Genomic DNA, 27,167 nt, shown 5'->3' with positions numbered 1-27,167 from the left:
TAAAAGCACGAGGAGAAGGGCTGATTACAGGATGGAAAATATGGCTCAGGCTAATTTCCACTGGGGTTCATGTGGGCATGACTACAGATGCTATGTAGACAGCAATAAACATTTATTGAGTACCTGCTGCGTGCACTGCACTTTGCTATGTGCCTAAGCATTCATCTCAACTATTTTATTTTTTCTGCTTCCCTTTTGGGAGAGATTTTCTACTAATTGACTAAGGCTCCTTATAGCCATCTTCTGCACGCACAAAGCCCTCAGGATTAACATCCTGTGGCTAATTCTAGCTGCACTGGTAATGGAATCTTCTGAGAGGCTGAAGGAGAAGCTCTCATGGAGCCTTCAATGTTGACAGATGGGTAAATGCTTTTTCCTCTTACGATTCTTCGAGCATGGATTTTTCAAAGCAGTGGGACTTCCCAGGTTTTTCAGGGTAATTCCTCTCTATCCAGGGCATTTCCTCAGCCTCAGCCCTGCTCCCATTTACCCAAGTCTTCTCCAGGAATATGTGAACCACAGGATAAGCACACAGAAATCACAGCGTGATGTTCATTTCACTGCCTGTGACTGACAGGGCTTAGTAGTAGGATTTAAGATCTGCTAAAGCATCTCTTATTTTGTCTGCCTGGCTCCCATGAACATTGTTAAGCAGGGATATGTTTCTGAGCTCCTGGCAGCATTTCGTCTATATCATGGGTCAAATTGTAACAGAGACTAACCCTATACCATAATGGGAAAGTCAGGGACAGACTTTCCCATTTCTGAACATCAGTCCCGACTGAAGGAGGTGGGCTGAAGTTCATGTTGTTGTTCAGTCGCTAAGCTGTGTTCGACTCTTCATGACCCCCATGGACTATAGCATGTCAGGCTTCTCTGTCCTCCACAGTCTCCTGGGGTTTGCTCAAATTCATGTCCATTGAGTTGTGATGCCATCTAAGTATCTCATCCTCTGCTAACCCCTTCTCCTTCTGCCTTAAATCTTTCCCAGCATCAGGGTCTTTTCCAGCAAGTCAGCTCTTCATATCAGATGGCCAAAGTTTTGGAGCTTCAGTTTCAGCATCTGTCCTTCCAGGGAATATTCAGAGTTGATATGCAGCTCAAATGGGCATTCAAAGGCTCTGGTGGCCCCTATTCAACTGAGGTGAGCAGCAGATGGGCTGAGAAGCCTAGAACTTGACCCAAAGGAAGCCCAATGCCTCTTGGTAAGATTCTGAAGCTGGATTATCCCTATGCTCAGTAGCCCACACAGGGCAATACTCAGGGCAGATGATACGTGGTCCTGATTTCTGATCTCTAGGCTAACATCACAGCCCCCTCTCCCTCCCATTCCACCTGGCTCCATACCTGAACGTGTCTCTGTTTCAACAGTGTTTCATAGCGGTTGGATGGTGGGTATGGAATGATGACTCCATAATTCTTACATTCGGCCCTAAAACGTTTATCCAACAGGACGCTGGAAAGGATAAAAGTGAAATAAGGCCAGTAAACCAGTAAACATGACAGTGAATGGAGTTCAGTCACTCAGCCATATGTATTTCAAACCATAGGTTCTACTCATAAAGCACTATGTTATATATTTTAAATATTATTATTTTTTTCTGCTGTAGAGAAAAGTTCTTTAAATTTTTTCAGCTGGAAAAGCTCAATAGGCGAAATGAAATTTCTATGTTAAAGACAGGCAACACAGAAGTTGAGCTGCTTTTTTCCTTTTGTTTTTTTTACCATAAAAGCAATTGAGTGCCTGCTTAGTATAGCCCAGGAAACAGTCTAGGTACCAAGGATTCAAAGTTCCCATCCTTGTGGAGCTTGGTTTCTAGTGAAAAGAGACTGATAGTAAATAAATAAGCAGAGGAATAAAATAATGTTAGACAATAGTAAATACCTGCATAGTATTTACTATTCACCAGGCATGCATATAGACATGCGCATAGTCATTTTTAATCTCACAACAACCCTATGAATTAGATATTCTATTATTATCTTTCACACTGAGTCATGGATTGCAGAGCAATAAGTGCTCTGAAAATAACAAAACAGGATCATTTGGTGTTATCATGGAAAGTCTCTCTAAAGAGGTCCTGTTGGACAGAAACCTAAATGCTAAAAATGGAAAGATTTGGGGGAAGCATCTTTCAGGCATGATTAGCTTGGTACATTGAGAAAAAGGAAAGGTGTAGACAAGGGGGGGGTGTGTTGGAGAGCATAGTGGAAAAATGTATTTACAATGTTAGTCTAGGGGCCAGATCCTTGTGGGATGATACAAGCCACAGTAAAGAGGGTAAAGGTTTTCTCAGTGTAACTGAAGCCACTGAAAGGTTTTAAGCAGGAAAGTGATATCATCTAAATCTACACTGTTAACACAGCAGCCACCCCCCAGGTGAGCCCCCAAGAATCTGAAACATGGTGGGTCCAAGCTGAGATGCGCTATTAGTATGACGACCCAGAGGGATGGTATGGGGAGGGAGGAGGGAGGAGGGTTCAGGATGGGGAACACATGTATACCTGTGGTGGATTCATTTTGATATTTGGCAAAACTAATACAATTATGTAAAGTTTAAAAAAAAAAAAATACACACGAGGTGTTGAAGACTTAAGAAAAAACAACAAAAACTATCTCTTTAATAATTTTCACTTATTACATGTTGAAATTGTAATATTTTAGATATCATAGGTCATATAATGTAGTATTGTTAATTTTAAAAATATGACTGCTAAAATTACACTTGTGCCTACATTATATTTCTGATGGACAGCAGTGATCTAGATCATTTTGTCCCTCTGGCGCTTTCTCTCTGACTCTTCCAACTTCTCACAATCTCCCCCAACTTCCTGTATTTTTTTTTAAATTTTATTTTATTTTTAAACTTTACATAATTGTATTAGTTTTGCCAAATATCAAAATGAATCTGCCACAGGTATACATGTGTTCCCCATCTTGAACCCTCCTCCCTCCTCCCTCCCCATACCATCCCTCTGGGTCGTCCCAGTGCACTAGCCCCAAGCATCCAGTATTGTGTATCGAACCTGGACTGGCATCTCATTTCATACATGATATTTTACATGTTTCAATGCCAACTTCCTGTATTTTTGACAAACCACAGGTCTTATAAGAAGGGATATAGACCAAGATTCCTCTTTTAGATAAGGATATTTTGCAAACTAAATATATAGCGGACTCAGGATTTGACAAGTCTGAGTTTGTTTACATAGACAATGGACCAGCATATTTTGAAGATAACTGGAATTATCTTGGAGAAACTGGAAATCCAGCTCTCTGGTAGGACCACATACAATTCAATCCAATCCAGATCCTTGTGAAATCATTCCTTTGTGAAAGGCTGCATTCTCTATGCTTCCCTGAAACCCTAAGTATATGCTTTCTATAGTTTCCATCATTAAGAGTCATTATTTCATTTAATGCACACTCTGTGTTAACAGACACCTATGTACCTGTATACCAACTCTTGGGGAGCCCTGGTGGCTCAGCAGTAAAGAATCCACCTGCCAAGGCAGGAAACATGGGTTCGATTCCTGGATTGGGAAGATCCCCTGGAGAAGGAAATGGCAACCCACTCCAGTATTCTTGCCTGGGAAATCCCATGGACAGAGGAGCCTGGTGGGCTATAGTCGATGGGGTCGCAAGAGTCAGACTCGACTTAGTGACTAAACCATCACCACACCAACTCTTGACTGAAATACATCAGAGAAACTCAAGTTGTTGAAAGCAAAAGGAAGCAAGTCTTTAACTGTTGAAAAATGTAACAGTCCTTGAAATTTCTGGTTTGTACATTTGGATTTCCAATAAAAAAGAGAACTACCCTATATATAGATACATATATGTATGTAACTATATATATAGAGAGAGAGGTTTGTGCTGCCAGCACTATTATGGGTTCCTTGAACCCGGGAAATCTCAGGGGTCTAAATCAGCCCATACTGACAGCACCAATGAGCCTGTGAGACCTGACACCTGGACTCCTTCCCTGGTTTCCTGTTTGACCTTCACACTCCCACAGTTGCTCACCTCCAATCCATTCCCTACATTTTAATGTTTTAAAACACCAAACTTCTAAAAATAAAAATCATATCAGGTCACTGTCACACTTTGGAAATCATCCCATGGTGCTCCACTTCTCCTAGGATAAATGCCTATAAGACCACAGGGCCGGGGCCCTGCCTACCTGCCCAGCTTTACCACACAGCCCGCCCCTCTGTGGTCTGTGAATGAGATATTTACATGTACTAATTTTAATTAAACCTTTCAACAACCTTTGTTTTTTATGGTAAAAAAACAAAAGGTATGCATGCTATTAATATGCTTTCGCCAAAGGGACTTTGCACAGTGGTTTGTTTTGCCTGCAGTTTTCCATTCTACTCTTTACCTAGTTTAACTCAACCAACTCCTATTCACTTCAGATGTGAACTCAAATGTTACCTTCTCAGGATAGCCCTTCCAGTTACCCACCCTAAAGACTGGTTCAAGTTTAACTGTTATATATTCCCGATAAATTTTCTTTCACAGGAATCTCTCTTGTCACTGTGCATTCAATAGTTTTTATTAATGTCTATTTTTCTCACTACACTGTAAGCTCTGTGAGGTCTAGCCCCATATCTGCCTATTTCTCTTTCTTCTACTTGCTAGCATCCAATCCAGGCTAATGGAATCATTCAGATTTCCTGAGGTGCTAAAGAAGAAGGGAGGTTTTGTACCAGAGGATCTTGCCTTCCAGGTGGCAATCTTAGGAAGGTTTGGTGCCACAGTGCTGAGCTCTCATACCTGCCAGCCATGGCTTTGTAGTAGGCAAAGATCTGGTCCGCCAGCTTGTAGACAAACTGATCAAAACACAGGTTCACCTGGTGAAGAGGAAGCAGGAAATGTCACTGGTGTCTGTCCCACTTTATTAGAGAAACTCCAGCAACTGAAGAGGGCAGTGCTGTAGGACTGCCTGAAAGTGTGAGAAGGAACGAGATGCTCTGAAGGAAAGAAAAAAGAAAAGAAGATTCTGTGGCCAAGTGCGTTTGGGAAGTCTGGTCCCTCGCTCTCAAGGTCCTCAACCAGGCACAGAGAAGGCAAGATTCAAAACGCTGTTGAGGAATTGCCCTCCCCACTGGCCACCTCCTGGCTGTTACAAGGTACCTGCCCACATCCTGTAATTAACATATCAGTCTCCCCATCTCCTAATAGACTCTCTTTTCTTTTCCTTTCATTTGAATTTTACCTTGCTTTGCAAAGAAAGAAGTTCATGGTTATTAAAAATTTAAAAACCTCCTTTTTAAAAAGTTTGCTTAAATATATTTGGTGAGGAAGAGATCATCTTGCCTTTTCAGTGTTTTAGCATGTCGGTGGCAGAATGTGATGCTCAGGTGAGAAGAAAGTTCACACCAGACACAGAGGATTGAAGCCAAATTCTCCAATGATGGCAAGAGCAGGGAATGGCCAAAGGTGGGATGTTAAAGAGATGGGCTGTGGTAGTTTCAGGGTAATAATGGGATAACTTTGTGGCAACAGAATGTATTTAGGTGATTAATCTTCCATCCTTTTAGCACCAAACTCCCAGCTCCATGAGGCTCTTTATCAGAAAAGCTTTCATATCTTTTATTTTATACCATAAATACAATTTTGAACATAAAAACAATGTATGTGAGTAACCAAGCCCTCTGCCCTGGACTTTGAGCTTCAAGGGTATCCAGGGGTGTACAGGCAAAGAATCCATAGGGTCCAGGTGGGGTCCAACTCCTGCTCCCCTTCTAGAACCAGCTTTGAATATTCTTACCCAAATAGCCCAAGCCCCTTCTAGGGTCTGTGTACTCTTTTCCCTGGGTCCATCCCTGGGGGTGGACTGCACTGCAGATGTATACACACCTAGGGCTCAGGGTTGACCAAATGGCCATTGTTTGAGGGCAGGGGTGGAAGACAGAGCTTGGGTATCCATGCATAGGCCTTTCCAGGTTCAAAACAGAGTCTGAGGATGGGAAAAGAAAGGCGGACAATATATACTTCTGCTTCATGGCCACCTGTGTTACCCAGGGCTGGGCTGTATGCTTTCTTTCCATTTAGTTTTTAAATGTCACTTGTATACAGGACACTCTAGATTTTTTTTGTTTTCAGCCTGTTAGAGAACATGATTAACTAAAATCTTATCAGAAAATGGACTTGTTAAAGCTGAGATGCAACCAATTAACTTGTCTACTGGAACCTTTCTTCCCAAGTTTGCGTACTGCTCAGAAGACAAAGAGGACAGATTTGCATTGGGCTGCACCAAGGTTCTCAACTCCCACGGCAATTGAAAGATTCAGAAAAAAAGCAGCATCTCTACTAGCTTTTACTTGAAATATATAAACTTTCAAAGTAATTTGGTAGTAATGTTTATCTTAAAATATTCACATCTATCCTTTATAAATAAGAATATCTTATATTTGTACCTTATAGTTGAAAATCTTATAATGACAATTGGTATCATTCTATGTTTATATAACTCCACATACTTAAGTGGAGTGGAGACTCATTCCAATTTCCAGATGACAAAACTGAGATATTTTGTAGTCCTTAGTGCTGTTGATCTCCTGTTTCTGCTCCTTGCTGGCTGGTGGTAGGATTGCACCTTCTCACTCCTCTTTGAAAGCAAGCATAACCAAGTGACTTGCTTTGACCAATGACATGTGTCATTTCCAGCTGGAAGCTTTAAGTATCAGAGTGTAAATTCACCCTGACACATCTCCCTGCCATGGCAACTGGTGAATATCCCAGATGGGTTCCAGATTAAAGACTACGTGGAACAGAGCTCCTAGTCAACCCAAAAAAGAGAAATGAAACTTTGGTCTCAAACTACTAAGAATTTGTGATTGTTTGTTACTGCAGTGCATCCTAGCCTTTGCTGACCATTACAAAAATAAAGCCATTAAATGACAATTCAACAGCTTCACACGTGAGAAGATGGCTACTTCAGTCCCACTAGTATTAGAATGAAACCGTAAGCTGTGTGATATTGGGGCAATGATACTTGAATAATCTGGACAGTAGAACATACTGCTTTAAATCATTGTAAAGATTATCTAAAATGTCCATAAAGTGCTTTGTACCTGGCAAATGGTATAAGTATAGCAATTGATAGGTAGAATTACTGTTTTTCTTTCTTTTTTTTTTTTTGGCTGTGCCACATGGCATATAGGATATTACTTTTGTGACCAGGAATCAAACCCACACTCCCTGCAGTGGAAGAACACAGTCTTAACCACTAGACCACCAGGGAATTCTTGGTATTACTGTTGTTGTTGTTATCACCAATGAATCCAACTGTAAAAGACTTATTAGAAAATTAATTTTACCCAAGTAGTTCTATCTATCATTTGCCATTATTAATCATCTGAAAAGAAAGACCATCCTCCCCTTTCAATAGTTCCCTTTATTATCACAATGTTTATAAAGATCAGTCTCCAAAGCAAGTCATTGATATCCCATACTACGGTCTGAATGTTTGTGTCCCCCTAAATTCGTATGCTGAAATCTTAACTCCCAAATGTGATGGAATTAGGAGTGGTGAGGTCAAGAGGATGGAACCTTCATGAATGGCATCAGTGCTCTTACAAAAGAGACCCCAGAGAGGTCCCTGGCCCTGGCCACCCCATGAGGATACAGCGGGAAGTCTGGGACCCAGAAGTGGGCCCTCCCTGACTCTGCAGCTACCCTGACCTAAGACTTCTAGCCTCCTGAACTGTGAGAAATACATTTCTGTAATTTTTAAGCCCCATAGTCTGGCATTTTTAATTTTTTAAGCCCCACAGTCTGGTATTTTGTTATCACAGCTCAAACAGACAGACACTCCACTTTGGGCCTGTGGTTAGAGATCTGAGAAGTCCAGACTCTCGGAGCATGATCGTGGGAACAAAAGGAAAAGCAGTCACTTGCCTCGGCTTCGATCTCATCATACAGGAACTGCTTTTTAAACTTGGTCAAAGCATAGTAGGCGCTGTCGTTGTACAGATCCAAAGGGTAGAGGACATACCTGAGGAAGGAAAAACAACGGCCAGTAGCTTACTAATGATCTCTCTCAAGGCTGGCAGACTTAAACTTGCTCAGGAAACATGCACGATTGGGTGAACAGATTCAGCGTTAGGAAAAAGAGGCGCTTTCAGCATGCTATGATGTTTCTAGGCTCTACTTAGGAAACGATTTATTTTACAATCTGCCCATAGAGATCAAAGTTCATGATGCGAGGCCTGAAAAAATCAGTCTGGGACTAAAAGCAATTGGGTATCCATTAAGGACATCAGTGTCCCGATTTTTAGAGATGATCATTTTACCAACGCAGTTGGGATGAGGCTGACAAAGCCAGGGAAAGGCAGTCAGGCTGGTAGACTTCTGAGCCTTTCTACAAGGCTGAGTCACATGTGGTGGTGACCTGACACTGGGTGGGAAACACTGCCTCATCTGGAAAGTTCTAGAAAGGACAGGGCTCTATGGCTAGCAAACTGCCCTCCACCAGCACCTTGGGAACCTCCTTGCTGGCCCAACCCTGCCTCTTACTCCATCATGGAAGGTTCTTTGGTTTCCAAGATATGGTCTGTTAGAATCCATGGCATGGACATCTCGATGGGGAACTGGATTCGCCGGCCCATGGTCAACTCCAGGAAGAATTCTCTGAACCAGAGCTGGGAGAGGTCACAACACTGCTGCAGGGCTTCTAGAAGCATGAGGGAAAGAGTTTGGGTTATACATTGGAAGCACCAGAAGATCTTAGTTCTGACTTTTTAAAAAAAAAAAAATCTTTTACTCTTCTTTCATTGTACTCAAGAATATGACTCCATTAGTAGACCTTGCTCTCCTGGACCTGAAGGCCGCCTAACATCTATTGCAAAGAAAGTGTTTGGGGAATTCCTTGGTGGTCCAGTGGTTAGGATTTTTTACTTTCACTGTTGAGGGCATGGGTTCAATCCCTGCCTGGGGAACTAGAATCCCATAAACTGTAAGGTGTGGCCAAGAAGGAAAAAAAGGAGACAGCATTTGTTCACCCAGCAATGTGGAGGCTGGGGGGCGGGCAGTGATGGTTGAGATTTAGATGCCCCTACAATTTCCATCATGTCTTTACAAAGCTATCCTGAAAACATGACATCTAAGTGTCAGAGTGTCTTTGTTGTGTCAAGGCAGATCTACAGGTGTCCACTTCTGGCTGGACTGTGGCCCTATGATCCCTGCTAGTGATAATTCTGGATTCCTTACTGCTCAGAGGCCTCGAAGTCCCTTCCTAGACTACTCTCTTGAGAGTCCCTTGGACTGCAAGGAGATCAAACCAGTCAATCCAAAAGGAAATCAACCTTGAATATTCACTGGAAGGACTGATGCTGAAGCTGAAGCTCCAATACTTTGGTCACTTGATGCGAAAAACTGATTCATTGGAAAAGATCCTGATGCAGGGAAAGACTGAAGGCAGGAGGAGAAAGGGGTGATAGAGGACAAGATGATTGGATGGCACTACCGACTCAATGGACATGATTTGAACAAACTGCAGGAGATAATGAAGGAGAGGGAAGCCTGGTATGCTGCAGTTCATGGGGTTGTAACAAGTTGGACATGACTGAGTGACTGAACAACAGCAAAGACTGCTCTCTACCTAGATCACCCTTTTCAATACCAACAGACAGGTCACCCTCTCAGGACCCTTGAATGCTACTCTCCCTTCCCCTCATCCCACCTGTACATGCATCCCACACACTGGAGCGGTGGGGGGGGAACACGGGATGGGGTGCAATTTGGGAGCCCCCTTTTCTAGGAGCAATGGGCACTAATCAGCTCAGAAATGCTGCTTAAAAGCAAAAAGCTGACCTGATCCTTAGGTGCATCTGAGTGTGTCACCTGTTTGTGATCCCCCTTTACTAAAGACTTACAAAAAATTGGCCACAAATATCTCCTAAATTCAACTGACTCACAAGAACTGGACTGAGCCTGGCCTTTCTCAGATTCTGCTGGAAAGTATGCCTTTTATCTTTGGTGGCAAAAACGTGCCCCTTTGGGTTGATGATCCCATGTCTGCAACTTCTGGCCCGACAGCCTGAGCTGCTCCAGTTCCTTGGAGCTCTTCCCCTCCCCACCCCAACAGGACGCTCACCGCTGATGTTGAGCAGGTGCGTGAAGAAGAAGGACTGCTTGTGGAAGTCTTCGATGGCCAGGACGATGGGTCCGTCCAGGCTGCTCCGCAGGGTCTTCTTGGAACCGCTTTTGTCCGCGATGAGTGATTCAAGCATGGTCCGCACCATGTACAGCTTGAAAAAGAAAGGAAGATGGGAAGGTCAGGGGCTGGCCCTCCATCCAGGGGAAAAGGTTGCTTTGTGTTGTATTTCTAGTCTTTTTTTTTTTCTGTAGATATCTGCCCTTAATAAGAACTGTCTTAAGGAAGCACCAGTTTAGGGTTGGAGAAGTAAACTTAGCATGTATAACCTTCAAGAAGGAGACGGGCCAGCCCTGAAGGATGCTCTGCCTGGGGCCGGGGGCCTCCCGTAGTTACTAGGTCTTTCAAGGCCCAGGTTCTTGCCTGCTCTGCTCGACCAGGGAGTGGGCATCAGAGGAGAACCTCATTCCACGTCACCCTGGAGTCACTCCCTGCTCTGCTGGACAGCCATGGTGGGACCAGCGGTAGAGCACTGGACTCACAGTCAAAAGCCGGAGGTTCAGGGCAACGCACTGCCACTGACTTGCTGTGTGACCTTGGGCACAAAGTCCCACTCTGGGCCTCAGTTTTCTTATCTGCCAACATGAGGAGGTTGTACCAGATGCTTTCTCCAACCAGTCCCTTTCAGTTCTAACATTCGGATGAACTGTGAAATGATGTAGGGTCAGAGCGAGCCCCCCACCACCTCAAGTTTCCAATCTTCATTACCGAGGGACAGCGGCGCTGCGCCCTCTGGGGGCACCAGCAGCATGGCACGGCTGAAGCGCTGGGCGGAAAGCAGGTGAAGGTCAGTACTTACAGGAGGCCTACTAGACAATTAACTCCTGCTTACAGAGGGCCTTAAGTGCAAAGGGCGTAAGCGCTAATCTAGATCTTTCCACACCATGTGTCTTTGAATCTTAGGGCTGGAAGGGGCCGTAAGGAGCCAGGCTAGTCCATTCCTGCTGCCTCCTGGAGAAGTGTACCCAACCAACCCAGCCAGGCGGTGTTATACCAAGGATCGGCAGCCTCTTCGGCCCTGTGTGCCACCAGTGGGGTGAAACAAAGCCCGCGGGGACCACTGGCAGGCCTAAGACATAGATGGGAGAGAAGAGGAGGGAATGGGAGGGCAGGAGAGACAGGGAGGAGGGAGAGAGAAGAGAGAGAGAGAGAGAGAAAAGCAAGAGGTATTGTATACGGTGGGAAAGCCGCCACGACTGCTAGAGGCCACCTGCCGACCACCTCTGAGACACTCCAACCTCCCTCTGCCACCACGTCCATCCTCTGGTCTTCTCTAGCACCTCACCCACCGAGCGCCTGGCCTGGGCTGGGCTGGGCAGCGTGGCCACAGAGAGGAGCGGCACGCCACCCCTGGCACAGCACCCTCCTTTGTGGTAAAGGAACTACGGAGCTGCGGGTTATCAGATAGTCCACCCTCTGCAACCCTGTCGGTGGGCACAGCTGACTGTCCCTAAGACTCGAGAGGCCCTGTTCTAATGATGGCCTTTGGAGTCCTCCAAGAAAAGATTCTTTAATCCCATCTGTGCAAATGCTGACCGATTTGTATCGGATTCTAACTATCTGAAATCCAAGAGGGGGAAATGCTTTCCCCGCCTACTTTTATTCAGCAGAGCATTTAATTCACCGGAACAGTCACCTCCCAGCTCTGCTAGATGCCACATCTACTGTGCTCCCAGGGCCCTGACAGAGCCCCGGGGTGGGAGTCAGGAGACCTGGTTCTCGTCCCACCTCCACCTAGACTCACCTTGTGACTTGGACAAGTCACGTTCCCTCTCTGGACCTCAGTTTCCCCATCTGCAAAATGGGGGGAGGAACTAGTTTGGGACTAGTGTGTTTCTAAAGGCTATTCCAAGCTGAGCATCCAGGAGTCCATCAGGTGTGTTCTCGCCACCCTACCAGAACCTGGGAGCATTGGCAGGGCCTGTTGGTGACACTCCGCCTCACATTACACAAGCACTCCTTTCTCCCTCCCTGTCCCCCATTGTTTTCTCATTCTCTGCCTCTTGGCCCTCTGTCTCCTCCTTTTCCATTCTCTCTTTTGCCTTGCCCAGAAGAAACACCCAGAAGCCCTGCTTAGCCCCTCCAGGCCATTCTGGACTGGAAAGGTCTCTGGCCCCTGACATTTACACAGAACTCTTTGTAGAAGCTTCCTTGAGAAGTGTCACATCTCTCAAGCAGGCAAGGTAAGTGCAAGGGGCCTGCTGGCTGAGGGAAGCTGCAATGACGGTGCTGCGATCCCAGCTCACCCTGGTCCCATCCCTGCCCCATCCCCGAACCCAGACACGGACACACACACAGCGAAAAGGGTCAGGGTGGGCCTTACATGGCTCATCTCAGGTGATTCAAGGACTCAGGACTTTAGGGATAAGACATAAGGGTTGTGTGAAGCAAGAGCTCCCAGCCTGGGGCTTTTGGGCCCTGTAAGACTTTTAAAAGCTGTAATGGGTCTATTAGCCTTCTTTCAGTACCTCAAAAAGCCTACCAGAGATTATTTATCCTTAAGTAAGTGGCAAGGATTTAACTAAGGTGTCTAGGTCCTTTACTTTTTTTTTCCCCCTATAATATTACAACTACTTTGGATAAGCCACAGACAACCTCTTGTTCAAAAAGCTCTGGTTAGCAACTCTGAGTATCTCTGATCATTAGATTTTCTCTAAGGGATCAAAGACTTTCAATTTGTGATTTTGGGTGTGTTCAGAGAATAACAAAAAGGATGTTTAGTCAGTAACATGATCTTATCCAAAGTTTTCATTTAACAGAGAAGATAACCAGAGCTCAGAGAGGTCAAGGCACTTGCCCAAGAATACACAGCAAGTCAGAGGCAGAAACTTGGGAATTTCTAAACTAGGACATCACTACGGGGGAAGGAAGTGGGGAGGTCAGGGTTCATTAAAAAGGGACAAGAGAGATGCATACAGGTTCCACGTTAAACACCTCTATACTTTGGAACCTGTACGTCACTGGGCTAGGAGAGCCAGTTTTGGTATTACCCCCTTTTGCCAGATTAGACAACTGAGGCACAAAGAGACAGTATAACGTGCCCGAGGTCACACAGGGATGTAGGACTAGAATCCAGGTCTCCTGAATCTTACGCTAGTGGTCCTCCCTCTCACATCAAAACAACACAGAAAAAGACGAGAACAGCTGCTTGGCCCTGCCCCTTCTGCCTGAGGACTCCCGAGCCCACTGCCCCACGGTCCAGCCAGGATGACCTACCGTAGCCTGGCTGGCCTTTGAGTCAGCAGATTGGCCTGTGCCTGGAGCCGCTTACCTGTGTGCTGGAGGGACCCACGGCTCTCCGCGGCACCTTGATGTCAAATCCACCCTTGGGGTCCTTCTCCCCTTTCAAGCATGGGTCATTGGGGGGCTCACGGCCCCCCTCCCAGTCACAGATGGTTTTCCGAATTGCCTGTAGAACACTGGGGAAGGAAGAACCAGGATTCAGACCATCAGAAGGAGGTGCTGCAAGCCTGGATCTAGAGTCCACAGCGTCCAGGATCACGTGCCTTAGAGCTCCTGACGTGCCTGTGAACCATGCTCATCCCAGGGCCCCTCCCCCAGGGATTCTGGCTTCACACATCAGAGGTGCAGTCCGGAAGTCTGTATTTCACAAGCGCCCCAGTGATCCTGATGCCCACCGGCTGCCTGAGAACTCGGCTCAGAGCCCATACAGTGGGAGAGAAGCTGAGTGAAGCAGGATGGCTATTCTTCTTTTTGCTTATAGAACAGTTTCATTAGTCCCATTTCATTCTCTGCATATTTAAAACTTTAATAACAGCTTATATGTGTTGCACGGAGAAGGCAATGGCACCCCACTCCAGTACTCTTGCCTGGGAAATCCCATGGACAGGGGAGCCTGGTGGGCTACAGTCCATGGGGTCGCTAAGAGTCGGACACGACTGAGCGCCTTCACTTTCACTTTTCACTTTCATGCATTGGAGAAGGAAATGGCAACCCACTCCAGTGTTCTTGCCTGGAGAATCCCAGGGATGGGGGAACCTGGTGGGCTGCCGTCTATGGGGTCCCACAGAGTCGGACACGACTGAAGTGACTTAGCAGTAGCAGCATATGTGTTGCATACTCGCTCCAAACTGTGGTGTGCTTAGGTTTATACATGAATTCTCTCACTGCATTATCCCAAAAGCCTATCGAGTAGGTATCGTTCTTACCCATGTTTTACAAATGAAGGAAACAGAGGTTTCCTTCCTTTCCCAGAGGTTCAGAGAAGGTAAGTAACTAAGTTCACACAGCTATACAGTGTGGATATGGGCTTCAAACTTAGAGATGGGGACATAAATTATCCCAAATGTCCAATCTCCTAAAAGAGCCTCCTAGAACTTGCTGGAACTCATTGGAAGGGTCCGTGTGTTCAGACACGTCCCTGGAAGCTGACTGAGCCGGGAACATCCTCCGTGGCCTGCACCCAGCACCCCTGATTTTGGACATGGCCCTAAAAAAGGCCATCTGAAGACCCACCTGATGAGGACGTTCTTCTTCTTCCGTACCGCCTGCCTTAGGGGCTCGCGAAGGGTGACCTGGGCAAAGTCCTGCAGGGCTGCGTAGATGGTGTTCCTGATGGCCTGGTTGAAGACGCTCTCCATCCTGCCCATGAGCACCTGCAGGCCTTTGATCATGGCGATCACCTGGCCAGGCACAGATCAAGGTGAGCTCACTGGCCTCAGCACATCCGTCCACCCAGTACCCTCGGCATGTCTCAGGGAGGGTGCTGGTGGAGACTTCCAGAAGCACAAAGCCAGCCAGCAATGCTGAGAGTGCCAGCTCACGGATGGGAGGAAACGTGTACCAGAATAGAAGTCAGCACTCTGCTCCCCTCTCAAGGAAGTCCTGCTACAAAGCGAAGACATCAGCCACATGGCTGATTTCTTCCCCATACTTCTTTCTTCCCCATGGCGTGTGCTTCACCATCAGTGAATTTGTATCCTGGTACCGGCTCCCGGTCTCGCTGCTGACTAGTGACAATCGGCAGCCAGTCTGTGGACCATGTTTTGAGCAGCACTCTGACTTTTAGAGGCCTCTCCACATACCATGTATCCACAGACAATATCAAATAGAACTCTTTTTTTTTTAACCATAACATTTCTTATGGAATTTCCACAACCTTTGCTTTTGAAATAATTTGGCCAGTTGCTGCTTGAATCCATAAAGTAGGATTCCTGTAGAAATCTTGTGGGCAAAGTACTCTACCCTTCCAGATGCCTCCTCACTAGTCCCTTAGTGATGTGTCTGCAGAGGTGGAGAGTCAGGTGACTGTAATGTGTATATCATCAGTGTGACCTTGCCGCTCACTTGGGATCTATCTGCCTGTGGGGCATGTCCTCCCCTCTGGGTGCCTGTCCTGTCCTGGCAATAATCATCTCCGTCCCCCAAGGAAGGGATGTGGATATTTATGCAGCTGCTCTGCCTGTTTCTCAGTGGGAAGTTTCACAGGATGGGGGAGGAACAGGAAGCTTGGTGTGGCCTTGAGTAAAGCCACGTTCTCTAGTCCACCTTCACCAAACCTGAGCCTTCAGCCCCCATCAGCCTCAAGTGCTAACTTCTAGATTGGCTCGGAATTCAGAAGGGGAAAGCCTTGCCAAGTGAGCCTCCTGACAACTGCCACACTGGCCGCACCCATCCTGACGTATTTGATTTCCTCCCTCTGCACCAGACTGTAAGCACTGCAGGGGTGAGGCTCCACAGACAGTGTAAGCCCCATCCCAGGGCTTGGGTCCCTAGCGGCCCTCAAGAGAGTTCTGTTGAAAACGTAATGAATACATGAATGAATGAGCTTTGATGCTAAGACTTTATCTTCCTTTAAGGTGTAAAGGAAGAAACAGAATATTTGCGGCAGGAGAAATGGTGAGAACAGAGCTCAGAAGGGAAGGAGTTACACTAGAACCAACAGCGATGGTTTTGCTGAAGAGAACCTTTATAGTGCAGAAATAATGAAAGAGAAGCTCTAAAGGACTGTGAGGTCATAAAAGAATCTAGGCTTCTGACTGGCAATGAAACTAGAGAATAGAGGCAAAGGAAGGACAAGATAATGAAGATGTTTCAGAATAATTCCAAATACAGAAGAGTATGCAGATCTGTTAGAGCCAAGGGAAAATCTTTGCAACTCTGGGCTAGGCAGAGATTTCTTAGCTGGAACACAAAAAAAATTACAAACCATGGAATGATAGGTAAGTTGGGCTTTGTCAAAATTAAAGACAGTTGCTCTTTAAAAGGCAATCCTAAGAAAATGAAAATGCAAAGTCACCAATTAGAAAAAATATTTGCATTTTATATAAATTTTATATAAAATGGTACACTTGCTTCAGGAAACTGTTCAGCAGTTTCTTAAAAACATATACCTCCAATATGGCCATTTCAAGAGAAATGAAAACCTATGTCCACACAAAGACTTATACTCAAATATTTAAAGCAATTTTAGTTACATTGACCCAAAGCTGATAATGGTCCAATGTTTATTAATAGTTGAATAGATACAAAAATTATAGGCTAGCCACACAATGGAAAAAACTCAGCAATGAAAAGGCACAGACTACTGATATACAAAACAATGTGAATGAATCTCAAAATTATTACTCTGAGTAAATAAAAGCCACACACACAAAATGCATTCTGTATAATTCCAGTTATATAAAATTCTAGAAAATGCAAACAAATCTATGGTGACAAAAAATATGACTAGGGCCAAGGACAGAGAGAAGGATGGATTGCAAATGGCATAAGAAGTCTTAGAGCGAGATTGAAATAGTCTGTATCTGTGTTTGTGGTTTCACAGGTGTGTGAACAGCTGTCAAAACTTTTTGAATTATACACTTTAAATGAATGCAGTTTATTAAATGTAAACTATATCTCAATAAAGCTGATTAAAAAAAACAATTATCTCCTAGTGATAGCACATTCATGACACAAGAGCAGGATACAGTAAAAAAAAAAAAAAAAGGAACATTCACACATCAAGATGGAGCTTTTGAACATTAAAAATATAGGCAAAATAAAAAATACTAACAGAGTTGAAAACTGAATTTAAGGAAATATCTCATAAAGCAGAACAAAAATAAATAATGTGCAATAAGAGAGAAAAGATAGGAAAACTAGACACTAAATCCTGGGTGTCCAACATCTGCCAGATAGAAACCCCAGAAAGACAGGACAGAGAAAACAGAGGAGGAAATTACCAAAATTAAAATTCAAGAAAATTTCCCAGATCTACAGAACATGTATTTCCACACAACAATGGCTCTAAATAGGCCATTGTCCCAAACAATGAATATAAAAGGCCCTCATCACGATGCTTCACAGTGAAACTTTAGAAAAATAGTGATAAAGAGATGAGACCACAAAGTTCTACAGAGAAAAAAGTAAGAATAAAGTTAGACTCGCAATTCTTGATTTCAAAACTTACTACAAAGCTATACTAATCAAAATGGTATGGTATTGGCATATGTGGGCTTCCCTGATAGCTCAGATGGTAAAGAATCTGCCTGCAATCAGGAGACCTGGGTTCAATCCCTGGATCGGGAAGATTCCCGGGAGAAGGAATGGCAACCCACTTCAGTACTCTTGCCTGAAGAGTCCCATGGACAGAGGAGCCTGGCAGGCTATGGTCCATGGGGGTCACAAAAGAGTCACACATGACTGAGCAATTGGCATATATATAAATGGAGGAGAACTGAAAGCCCAGAAGTAATCCCATACATTTATAGTCAATTGACTTTTGACAAGGGCACCAAGACAATCCAATGGAGAAAGAATACTCTTTCCAGCAACTGGTGCTTGGACAAGTGGACATCCACATGCAAAGAATGAACTTGGACCCCTACTCACACAATATACAAAAATTAACTCAAAATGAATCAGAGACCTAAATGTAAGAATTGAACCTATAAAAATCTCAGAAGAAAAACAGGAGTAAATCTTTGAGATCTTGGATTAGGCAATGGTTTCTTAAATCTGACACAAAAAGCATAAGTGACAAAAGAAAAAATAAATTGAACTTCATCAAAATAGAAAACTTTTTTACTTCAAAGGATTCCAACTAGAAAATAAAAAGGCAATCCATGGAGTTGAGGAAATTTTTTTTCAAATTATATGTCTGATAAGGGGCTTGTATCCAGAATATATAAAAATTCTTTTTTTTTTGATGCTTGAATATTGATATAATTTTAAATACATCATTTCTGAAAAACAAGATGCAACATAATTTATTTTTCCTCTTTTTCATTTTGGCTCAGATATTTGGTTGCAATTTGGAAAACAGACTCTGTTTTCCTGGAAATCAAGGTGGATTAATAGGCTTTTCTGATACAGAATATATAAAAACTCCTATGTCTCAAAAATAAAAAGACAAATAACCCAAACAAAAATGGGCAAAGAATCTGAACAAATAGTTCTCCAAAGAAGCTATATAGATGGCCAATAAGCACACGGAAAGATGCTCAATATCATTAGTTATTAGGGATATGCAAATCACAACCACAATGAGACATGACTTCACACCAATTAGGATAGCTAAAATAAAAAAGACAGTAAGTGGGGCTCCCCTGGTAACTCAGTTGTAAAGAATCTGCCTGCCAATGTAGGAGACACAGGTTTGATCCCTGGTCTGGGAAGATCCCACATACCGAGGAGCAACTAAGCCTGTGCCCCAAACTATTGAGCCTGTGCTTGAGAGTCTAAGAACTGCAACTTCTGAGCCTATGAGCCACAACTACTGGAGCCCTCCTGCCCTACAGCCCGTGCTCCACAGCCAGAGAAGCCAATGCGATGAGAAGTCTGTGCACCACAACTAGTGCAGCCCTCACTTGCTGCAACTAGAGAAAAGCCCCTGCAGCGGTGAAACCACCAGGGAAGCCCAAGAACACTGGAGTAGATAGCCTGTCCCTTCTCCAGGGGATCTTCCTGACCCAGGAATCAAACTGGGGTCTTCGGCATTGCAGGTGATTCTTAACCACCTGAGCTATCAGGGAAGCCTTGATGAAGACTCAGCACAGCCAAAAATAAATATGTAAATAAAATTATAAAAAATTCTTTAAAAGTTCAGGTTCTTTGGTTCAAAGTACAAATTTATTTTTAAAAAAAGACAGTAAGTGATGACAAGGATATGACTTACATATCTAGGGATCAAACCCAATATAAATTACAACTCCCACATACTGCTGGTGAAAATGTAAAACGATCAGGCTGCTTTGGAAAACAGTTTGGCATTTTCTCAAATTTTTAAACAAAGAGTTACCACATGATCCAGTAATTCTGCTTCTAGGTATAGTTCCAAGAAAATGAAACATATTTCAACACAAGTACTTGTACATGAATGTATGCATTAGCATTATTCATAATAATCAAAAAGTTGAAACAACAAAAACAGTAGCTGTCACTCACAACTCAGTAAGAATGTGCCCTTTCACTCCCATAGAATATCTTTCAGTAATCAAACAAAAAAACAAATCATATAGTCTAAGGTAGGAAGTAAGAATCCTGTCTCCAGAAACGACTGTTGATGGTTTGGTATATATAAATACACACTCACGTCCTTCCATTTTGAGCAAATGTGCAAAAGTATATTAATTTAAGCAGAAATGGCATCATTTTACCTGCTGCTCTTTAATCTTTTTTTTTTAAACTTAACAATATTCTGTGCTTATCTTTTCATATCAGTACATCCATTTTAGTGGCTGCATCATATGTAGTGACACAGCTGCACCTTCATTTACTTTATCTGATCCATATTGTAGGACATTTCAGTTGTCTCACATATTATGGCATTATAAACAATACGGTGATAACAGTTGGCTTATTTCTGAGATATATTCCCCAGAAGAACTTCTGGGCAAATGATACACACATTAAAAATCTGAATACAGATGCTCAGGCTGCCCTCAGAGAAAGCCTGTAAAATGCATACTGGCCACTCAAAGTATCTGAGAAGATCTATACCCCACTTTAACCAGCAATGGACATCGCCAGTCTTCTAGATCTGTACCATCCTGACTGATCAACACTCTGTATCTTAGCTTTAATCTGTAGTTCTCTGACCTCTCATCAGTCTGGGCATTTCTCTTATTTGGTTTGGCCATGTGTCTGTCTTGTCTTTTGTTTCCAATGGAGTGACACTTTCTCTGGGATTTTTTAAGACCAGAATGAGTTTCTCACCATTTCTGAATAACAACGTGGGACAGAGATGAATTCGGGTGGGAGGAGGGGGTGAGCAGGTGCATGCACATGAGGACCAGGGCTGCCACCCAGCCCAGCACCCCTCCAGGAAGCCCCATGGCCGACACTGAGCACCAACCTAGCGAGTGGGGGACAAGGAGACACAGGGAGTCAGCACCCACCTCGACGAAGGCGAACTTCTCTTCACTGGTGTAGTTGTAGCGTGTGGCTCGCTCGTACTCCTCGGCCGTGCCTGGGCAGTCCTTGTTGCAGAACTTGTCCGTGGGGTGAACCAGCTTCCAGGAGTACTGGGGAGAGAGGAGAGACCCCACGTCCATCAGTGGGTGAACGGACCAACTAAACCAGGAGAGTCCACACAACAGAGCAGCACTCAGTCAAGAAAGGAAATGAAGTATTTATCTGTGCTACAATGGATGGACCTTGATAACATGCAGTTGACACAAATAATCATGTATGATAGGATTCTATTTATAGGAAACATACAAAAATAGGGAAATCTACAGAGACAAAAGGAGACGGCTTAAGGCTGTAGAGACAGGGAAAAGGGTGTGAATGTACCAGGTGAGGGTTAGGTTGTTCTAAATTTGACTGCAGCTGCATAGCACTGGAAATATACTAAAAATTAATGGATTTATAAATTGGTGAATGGTGTGGTGTGTGAATTCTCTCTTAATAAACCTGTTTAAAAGTGTTGGAGAGAGGCAGGGGCAGACAGATTCCAAGAGACCAGAGGTAAGAGTGGAGGGGGCTGGGGAGGGGCAGAGCCTCTTTCCTGGGACACCTACCACCTCCATGACGTGGGCGCTCCACTTGGATAAGAGCTGCAGGCCCCGCAGGGCCAGGTCAAAGAGCTCGCGGTACTCCTCATCTGACTTCTGGCTGTCCAGCCCAGAGCCCGTCACCACCTAAGGAACATCGACCATCACCTTCACTGCCAACGAACCTGGCACTTTTCCATTGTATTTCACTAATCCCCCCAAGAACACTGCAAGGGAGGTGCTATTATTATACCTCTTGACTGATAAACTGAAGCTCAGACAAGTCCCTTGTTGGTCACATGGCTCACAAATGACTGAGGGTTCAAACTCAGGTGGTATGATGCCAGAGCCCCACTCACAATGACCCCGGTCAATTGCAGAACAGTGGCTTTTCAGACTTTTGGGTCTGATTTACAGCAGGAAGTATATACTATATACTGACTGAGGTATTCAATACAGACATGAAATAACATTTTCCACAAAGAAACTTTGTGCTTAATACTTGAGACCTCCTCTGATTGTCCATTGTTTCATACCAAAATGCCACTTAGAGATCACTTAGTTGACTTCACAACCAATTACAAGTGACTCATTGACTGAAAAGCACTGGTGAAGACAAACATCTATTTGAACACGTAATATATTCCACAGCGAAATATAATATGCATGTATGCATGTGCATATGCACAGACATGTGTATATATGCGTGCGTATACATATACATATTGAGCCAGTCCTCATTATTTGTGGGTTCTGAATTTGTGAATTTCCCTATTTACTAAAATTTATTTACAACCTCAAGATCAATCCTTGCAGTGCTTTCATGGTCATTTGCAGATGTGTGCAGAGTGGCAAAAACATCTGAATCACGTTCCCAGCTGAGGCTGAACAACACAGCTCTCTGCCCTCTTGTTTCAGCTCTTACTGTAAACAAGTGTCTCTTTCCTGATTTGCTTAATGCCCCGTTTTCCACTTTGTTATACTTTTTACTGGTGATTTCACTATTTAAAATGGCCCCTAAACACAGTGCTGACTCTCTGTCTATACCTCTATAAAAAAGGAGGCTGTGATGTGCTTTATGGAGAAAATATGTATTTTATTTTTTAAATATTTATTGTTTGGCTTCACCAGGTCTTGGTTGTGGCATGCAAACTCTTAGTTGTGGTATGTGGGATCTAGTTCCCTGGTCAGGGATTGAACTCAGGCCCCCTGCATTGAGAGTGTGGAGTCTTAGCCACTGTACCACCAGGGAAGTCCTGAAAATAGGTGTTTTAGATATACTTTGTTCAGGCAGGAATTATAGTGCTGTTGGGTATGATTTAATGTTAACAAATCAACAATATATATTACGTACGGTGACTTTAAACAGAAACGCATGTAAAACAAGGCTATATATTAAAAGTCAGCTGATAGAAACACTGTGACCAGAGGCTCACAGAAACCTAACCCTGTATTTTCTGGAGGAGTGATTATTTGCTGATTCAGTGTTGATGGCCACTTTATAAAACATAACTGTTGTGAATACCAAGAATTATCTGTATATATACACGCATAATGTGTATAATTTTAAAAATACCTCTGAGCCTGACTCATTCTTAGATCACACCAAAACTGGACAAGAATTGAATGGGGTCCCTGGCACCTACTTCCCTGGTGGCTCAGATGGTAAAGCGTCTGTCTATAATGCAGGAGACCCAGCTTCAATCCCTGGGTCGGGAAGATCCCCTGGAGAAAGAAATGGCAATCCACTCCAGTACTCTTGCCTGGAAAATCCCATGGACAGAGGAGCCTGGTAGGCTACAGTCCATGGGGTCGCAAAGAGTCGGCACGACTAAGCGACTTCACTTTCACTTTCCTGGCACTTAAATTATTCCCATAGCTTAGCTTATGCTCAATTCATTGGCCTATACAGTTAAGAAAGCCAAAGGTTTGGGCTTGACCCTGATCCATGTCCACCAGGAGCCCTGCTAAGAATGTGGGCCACTCAGCTAATGACCATACTGCTTGCATTTGCTCTCATTTCAGATGTGTTGCCCACTTTTGATCAGACATTTCCCTACTTTGGGTTTTGGAAAGAGTAATTACAGCTCCTAACCACATGGTGGAGGCAGTGAGCACAAATGGAGTAGTGCAAAGTCATCCTGGAACTTCAAAAGGTAAAACAGGGATTGAAATCAGGAGACCTGTGCTTATTAAATCAACATATATATTCATTACAAGGTCTGCATAGAAAGAGCTCTAGAAGGATATATGAAAGTGAAAGTGAAAGTTGCTCAGTCAGGTCCAACTCTTTGCGACCCCATGGACTATACAGTCCATGGAATTCTCTAGCCAGAATACTGGAGTGGGTAGCCTTTCCCTTCTCCAGGGGATCTTCCCAATCCAGGGATCGAACCCAGGTCTCTCACATTGCAGGTGGATTCTTTACCAGCTGAGCCACAAGGGAAGCCCAAGAACACTGGAGTGGGTAGCCTATCCCTTCTCCAGAAGATCTTTCTGACCCAGGAATTGGACCGTGGTCTCCTGCATTGCAGGAGGATTCTTTACCAACTGAGCTATCAGGGAAGCCACAAAGGATAATATATATATACCTCCAAATGTTAATAATAGTGGCTTCTGGATGGTAGAATTTTACATGACTGATTTTCCCTTCTTTTGTCTATCTGTATTTTTTCTGAGGTTTGTGCACTAATTGTGTCTCCCTATTTAAACAAAGAAGAAAAGGAAAATCCAGTGGCAGTAAAAATGTAATTAGAGCAATCACAGGAGATTTTTATGACCTTCTTCTGTTCCTAATTGTATTTACTGGCTTATTACAATGATTTTTACAATTGTTTTAAAATATTTAGATGGTACTATGAGCATGATTGTACAGAACTTTGTTTCTCTTGCCACCTAGGGTGGAGATGTTTAGATCATGTACAGACTAACAATTACTGGGCTGTTACTACCTGCTAGGTGCAATGCATTTTCCATACATCATAGTGTTTAATCCTCTCAATGAACCTTTCTGGATACTATTAGCTCCATTTTGCAGATGAGGAAACTGAGGCTCAGGGATGCGGAATAACTTGTGAAGGTCAGAAGCAGAACCAGAATCAATCCCAGCTCTGTCTGGCTCTTGGCCATTCTGCCCTCCTGCATCCAAATGTATTCCCTCACTCATCCACTCCCCAGGATCCCCAGGATCATTTCTTTTCTGGAGGTCCTCACCCCTTCTCACCCTAGCCTCCATCCCACCAGCCAGAGCAAGCTCACCTCACTGTTGCTGTAACGAGCGAGTTCCGAGATGAAGCGGATGTGGTCATCACGGATCTGAACCATCTGCTCACAGATATTGTACTGGGGGCTGATGCTGCTCTGGGTGCATGTCCACCTGGGCAGAAAATCAGGGGGTCGGAGTGGGTCCTGGCCCTGGGAGGGGCAGGCTCCTTCCATCCACTAGTTAGTCTTGGTGCTCAGCTAACGTGACTGGCTCCACTGGGAACAACCAAGAGGTGTCCTACCCACCAGCAACAGTGCCTGCTAAATTCCACCGTAGGGACTGCAGGCTGCATGGAAAAGACTTTCCTTCTCCTACCTGGGGCTGGCCTCTTCTAAGGCCCAATCACACTTTCCCAGGTAACGGGTGTCCACAGTACTTACCAGTCACATGAGCGGGGAGGGACTTGCAGCCTCTCTAGGGCTACAAAGGGCTGGAACCCAAGCTAAGAAAAAGCAAGGTGGGTGACCTCCCAGATCTGTCAACTGACTCTGGCAGCACTGTGTCCTGTGGGTGAAGCTGCCATTGACAAAGGCCTATGGGCGGGACTGGAAAAACCTAACGGGGTTGTATCTGTTTCGCAACAGCGAGCGGGGAACAGGGAAGCTCTTCACCAAGAGGAAGCCGCAGCCATCCTGAGAGGCACTGCTCTCTCTTGCCCTGATCTTCTCCCTCTTTCTCTCTTCTTTCTCCTCAACACTTCCCTCAATTTTTAAAAAAGAGATCTTTGAGAAAACATCTTAAATTGGGGAAGAAATCAATGAATGGGAGTCTGCATTCTCCTTTGCCAACAGAACAAAAGACAACCCCGGTCACTGTCTTCTGCCATCTGGTGCCGGGGGACCAGGTGGACAGACTAAGCATGGGCACCAAGCAAGGCAGATACACGTTTAGGGAGAATTTACTATTTCAGAAGGAGCTCTGAAGGGGCGCTCTAGAGAATACTGAGAATGCTGACACTTCCTCATGCCTATACTTTGACACAACCTTTATCCTGAGTTCCCTGTGTGGGTTGGGGACACATCACTCAAGCCCCTGCCCCCCACCCTGAGCACATCACCACTCCAACCACCTTCAGGTGGCTAAGAATTCACACAGGAAATAAGTCCAGCATTTGGGACTCCATGCTTTTCCTGGAAGACCTCCTCACATACCAGCAGCCACTGGGTTACGAAGCTCTCCCTGGTGAGACTCATCTGCAGTGGCTCAAAGGTGGTGGAGTTCAAGGACTCTGCATTTACGTATTTTTAAGGCCTTAATTCCCTCATCCCTGATGAAAACATGGTTTGTCCCCCTCTGGTGGAAATGTAGGCAGAAGAAGCCTCCTTAACAAGGCCAGAGATCAAAGGGGTAGCCAAGCCTGTAGCCCAGTGTTCCCCAAACTTCCATGAGGTGCTAATACCCCAGATCTTAGCACAGATGACCTAGAGGGTGGTTTATAAAACAACCTTGGAGGAGGCCATCGACCCACTTCACAGCTGGAACTGTTGGTACTATACCCTGCACGGCATACTTACTGCATGGACACAAGACCTGAGGAGAGAACCAGCGAGATGAAGAAGAAGGCCACCTCGCTCCATCTGACCACTGAGGGCCAGCACTCCTCCCCTTGCTGGGGGGCAGGAGGACTCCTGCTGTCCCCCTGCAGGTGGCATGGGCCACCACGGGGACAGAGAAGGGGCAGGGCTGTGCTCTGAGCGCTTTTGAACCCTGGCAGCAAAGGCCGAGTGCAAAAGGGCTCAGATCACCATCCACTGCTCCCCTCTGTCAGGAGCCAGTGATGGACAGACTCCACCTGCCCAGGGTCTGGGGAGAGGGGAGGGGCTGAAATGGCCCCTCGGCCCCCTGCCCGGGCTGGGCGTCCTTGCGGGAGCCGAGAGACATTACGGCAGGCACTCACTTGGACTTGTTCTCTTCATAGTGAGCACTGGTCTTAATGTATCTGGCCAGCTCTATCTGCATGTCGCCGAAAAGGGGCACCACCTGCAGCTGCTGCAAAGGAAGCAAACACAGCTTGTGAGACACGGAGGGAGGGACCGGCATTGCCTTCCACTGGGAGAGCCAGGCCTCCATGTGTGCCTCCGGGCTGACCCCTAGTTCTGACTCCGATGTTGCTACCATGTGACCCTGGAACCACAAAGAGCCTTAGCCAGCCTACAGGTCCTCCTCTGCCTCCAACCATCTCTATGTTCCAGCATCTGAGCCCAGAGAGGCAAAGAGACTTGTCCAAGGTTACCCAGCAGGCAGAACAGATGAAGAACGAGAGCCAGATGGCCTGCCTCCCAGGGCAGGGTCTTATCTGCTCTAATTTTCCTTGGATTAAAGGCTCCTCGCTGTTTCAAACTCTGGACCAGATGTGAGTGCCTGAATTCCACTGGCTGGGAGTGACCTTTTTGAGAAACTCCACAAGGTGAATTGAAACCTTGAACACCCAACACCAGAGGGCAGACGACTCCCATCCGAAGAGGAGGACTAATGGTGGGGAGGCTGGTATTCACTGTCTGCTTCTGATTCATGAGGCACTACAGTGCTAAGTCCTTCAAAAGCAGAGGACTTTTAGGGCAGTGAAACTATTCTGTATGAGACCACAATGGTAGATAGAGGGGCTTCCCTGGTGGCTCAGCAGTAAAGAAACCGCCTGCCAATGCAGGAGACACAGGAGACCTGGGTTCCATCCCTGGGTTGGGAAGACCCCCTGGGGGAGGGCATGGTAACCCACTCCAGTATTCCTGCCTGGAGAATCCCAAGGATAGTGGAGCCGGGTGGGCTATAGTCCATGGGGTCACAAAGAGTCAGACA

At 45.0% G+C, this 27,167-nt stretch overlaps 1 protein-coding gene across 4 annotated transcripts in view; it reads right to left on the bottom strand.

The window, feature by feature from the left end:
- The window catches only part of CYFIP2 (cytoplasmic FMR1 interacting protein 2), a 134,302-nt gene that overhangs the window by 66,126 nt on the left and 41,009 nt on the right, over positions 1-27,167 (bottom strand). For 2 of the 4 annotated variants that reach the window (XM_061424171.1, XM_061424173.1), the window contains exons 10-21: positions 26,269-26,360; positions 24,365-24,482; positions 21,134-21,253; positions 20,510-20,635; positions 14,643-14,809; positions 13,438-13,585; positions 11,161-11,235; positions 10,107-10,260; positions 8,528-8,684; positions 7,910-8,006; positions 4,781-4,857; positions 1,348-1,456 (exon numbers count right to left, since the gene is read on the bottom strand). In XM_061424171.1, coding sequence (XP_061280155.1) covers positions 1,348-1,456; positions 4,781-4,857; positions 7,910-8,006; positions 8,528-8,684; positions 10,107-10,260; positions 11,161-11,235; positions 13,438-13,585; positions 14,643-14,809; positions 20,510-20,635; positions 21,134-21,253; positions 24,365-24,482; positions 26,269-26,360 — 1,440 coding nt within the window. The remainder of the gene's footprint in view (positions 1-1,347; positions 1,457-4,780; positions 4,858-7,909; positions 8,007-8,527; positions 8,685-10,106; positions 10,261-11,160; positions 11,236-13,437; positions 13,586-14,642; positions 14,810-20,509; positions 20,636-21,133; positions 21,254-24,364; positions 24,483-26,268; positions 26,361-27,167) is intronic. The other 2 variants (XM_061424174.1, XM_061424172.1) reach the window with 1 other exon arrangement.

This window comes from Bos javanicus, chromosome 7, assembly GCF_032452875.1.
Source record: "Bos javanicus breed banteng chromosome 7, ARS-OSU_banteng_1.0, whole genome shotgun sequence".
In the NCBI taxonomy this organism is placed as follows: Eukaryota; Metazoa; Chordata; class Mammalia; order Artiodactyla; family Bovidae; genus Bos; species Bos javanicus.
This window is presented reverse-complemented; position numbering and strand designations above follow the sequence as displayed.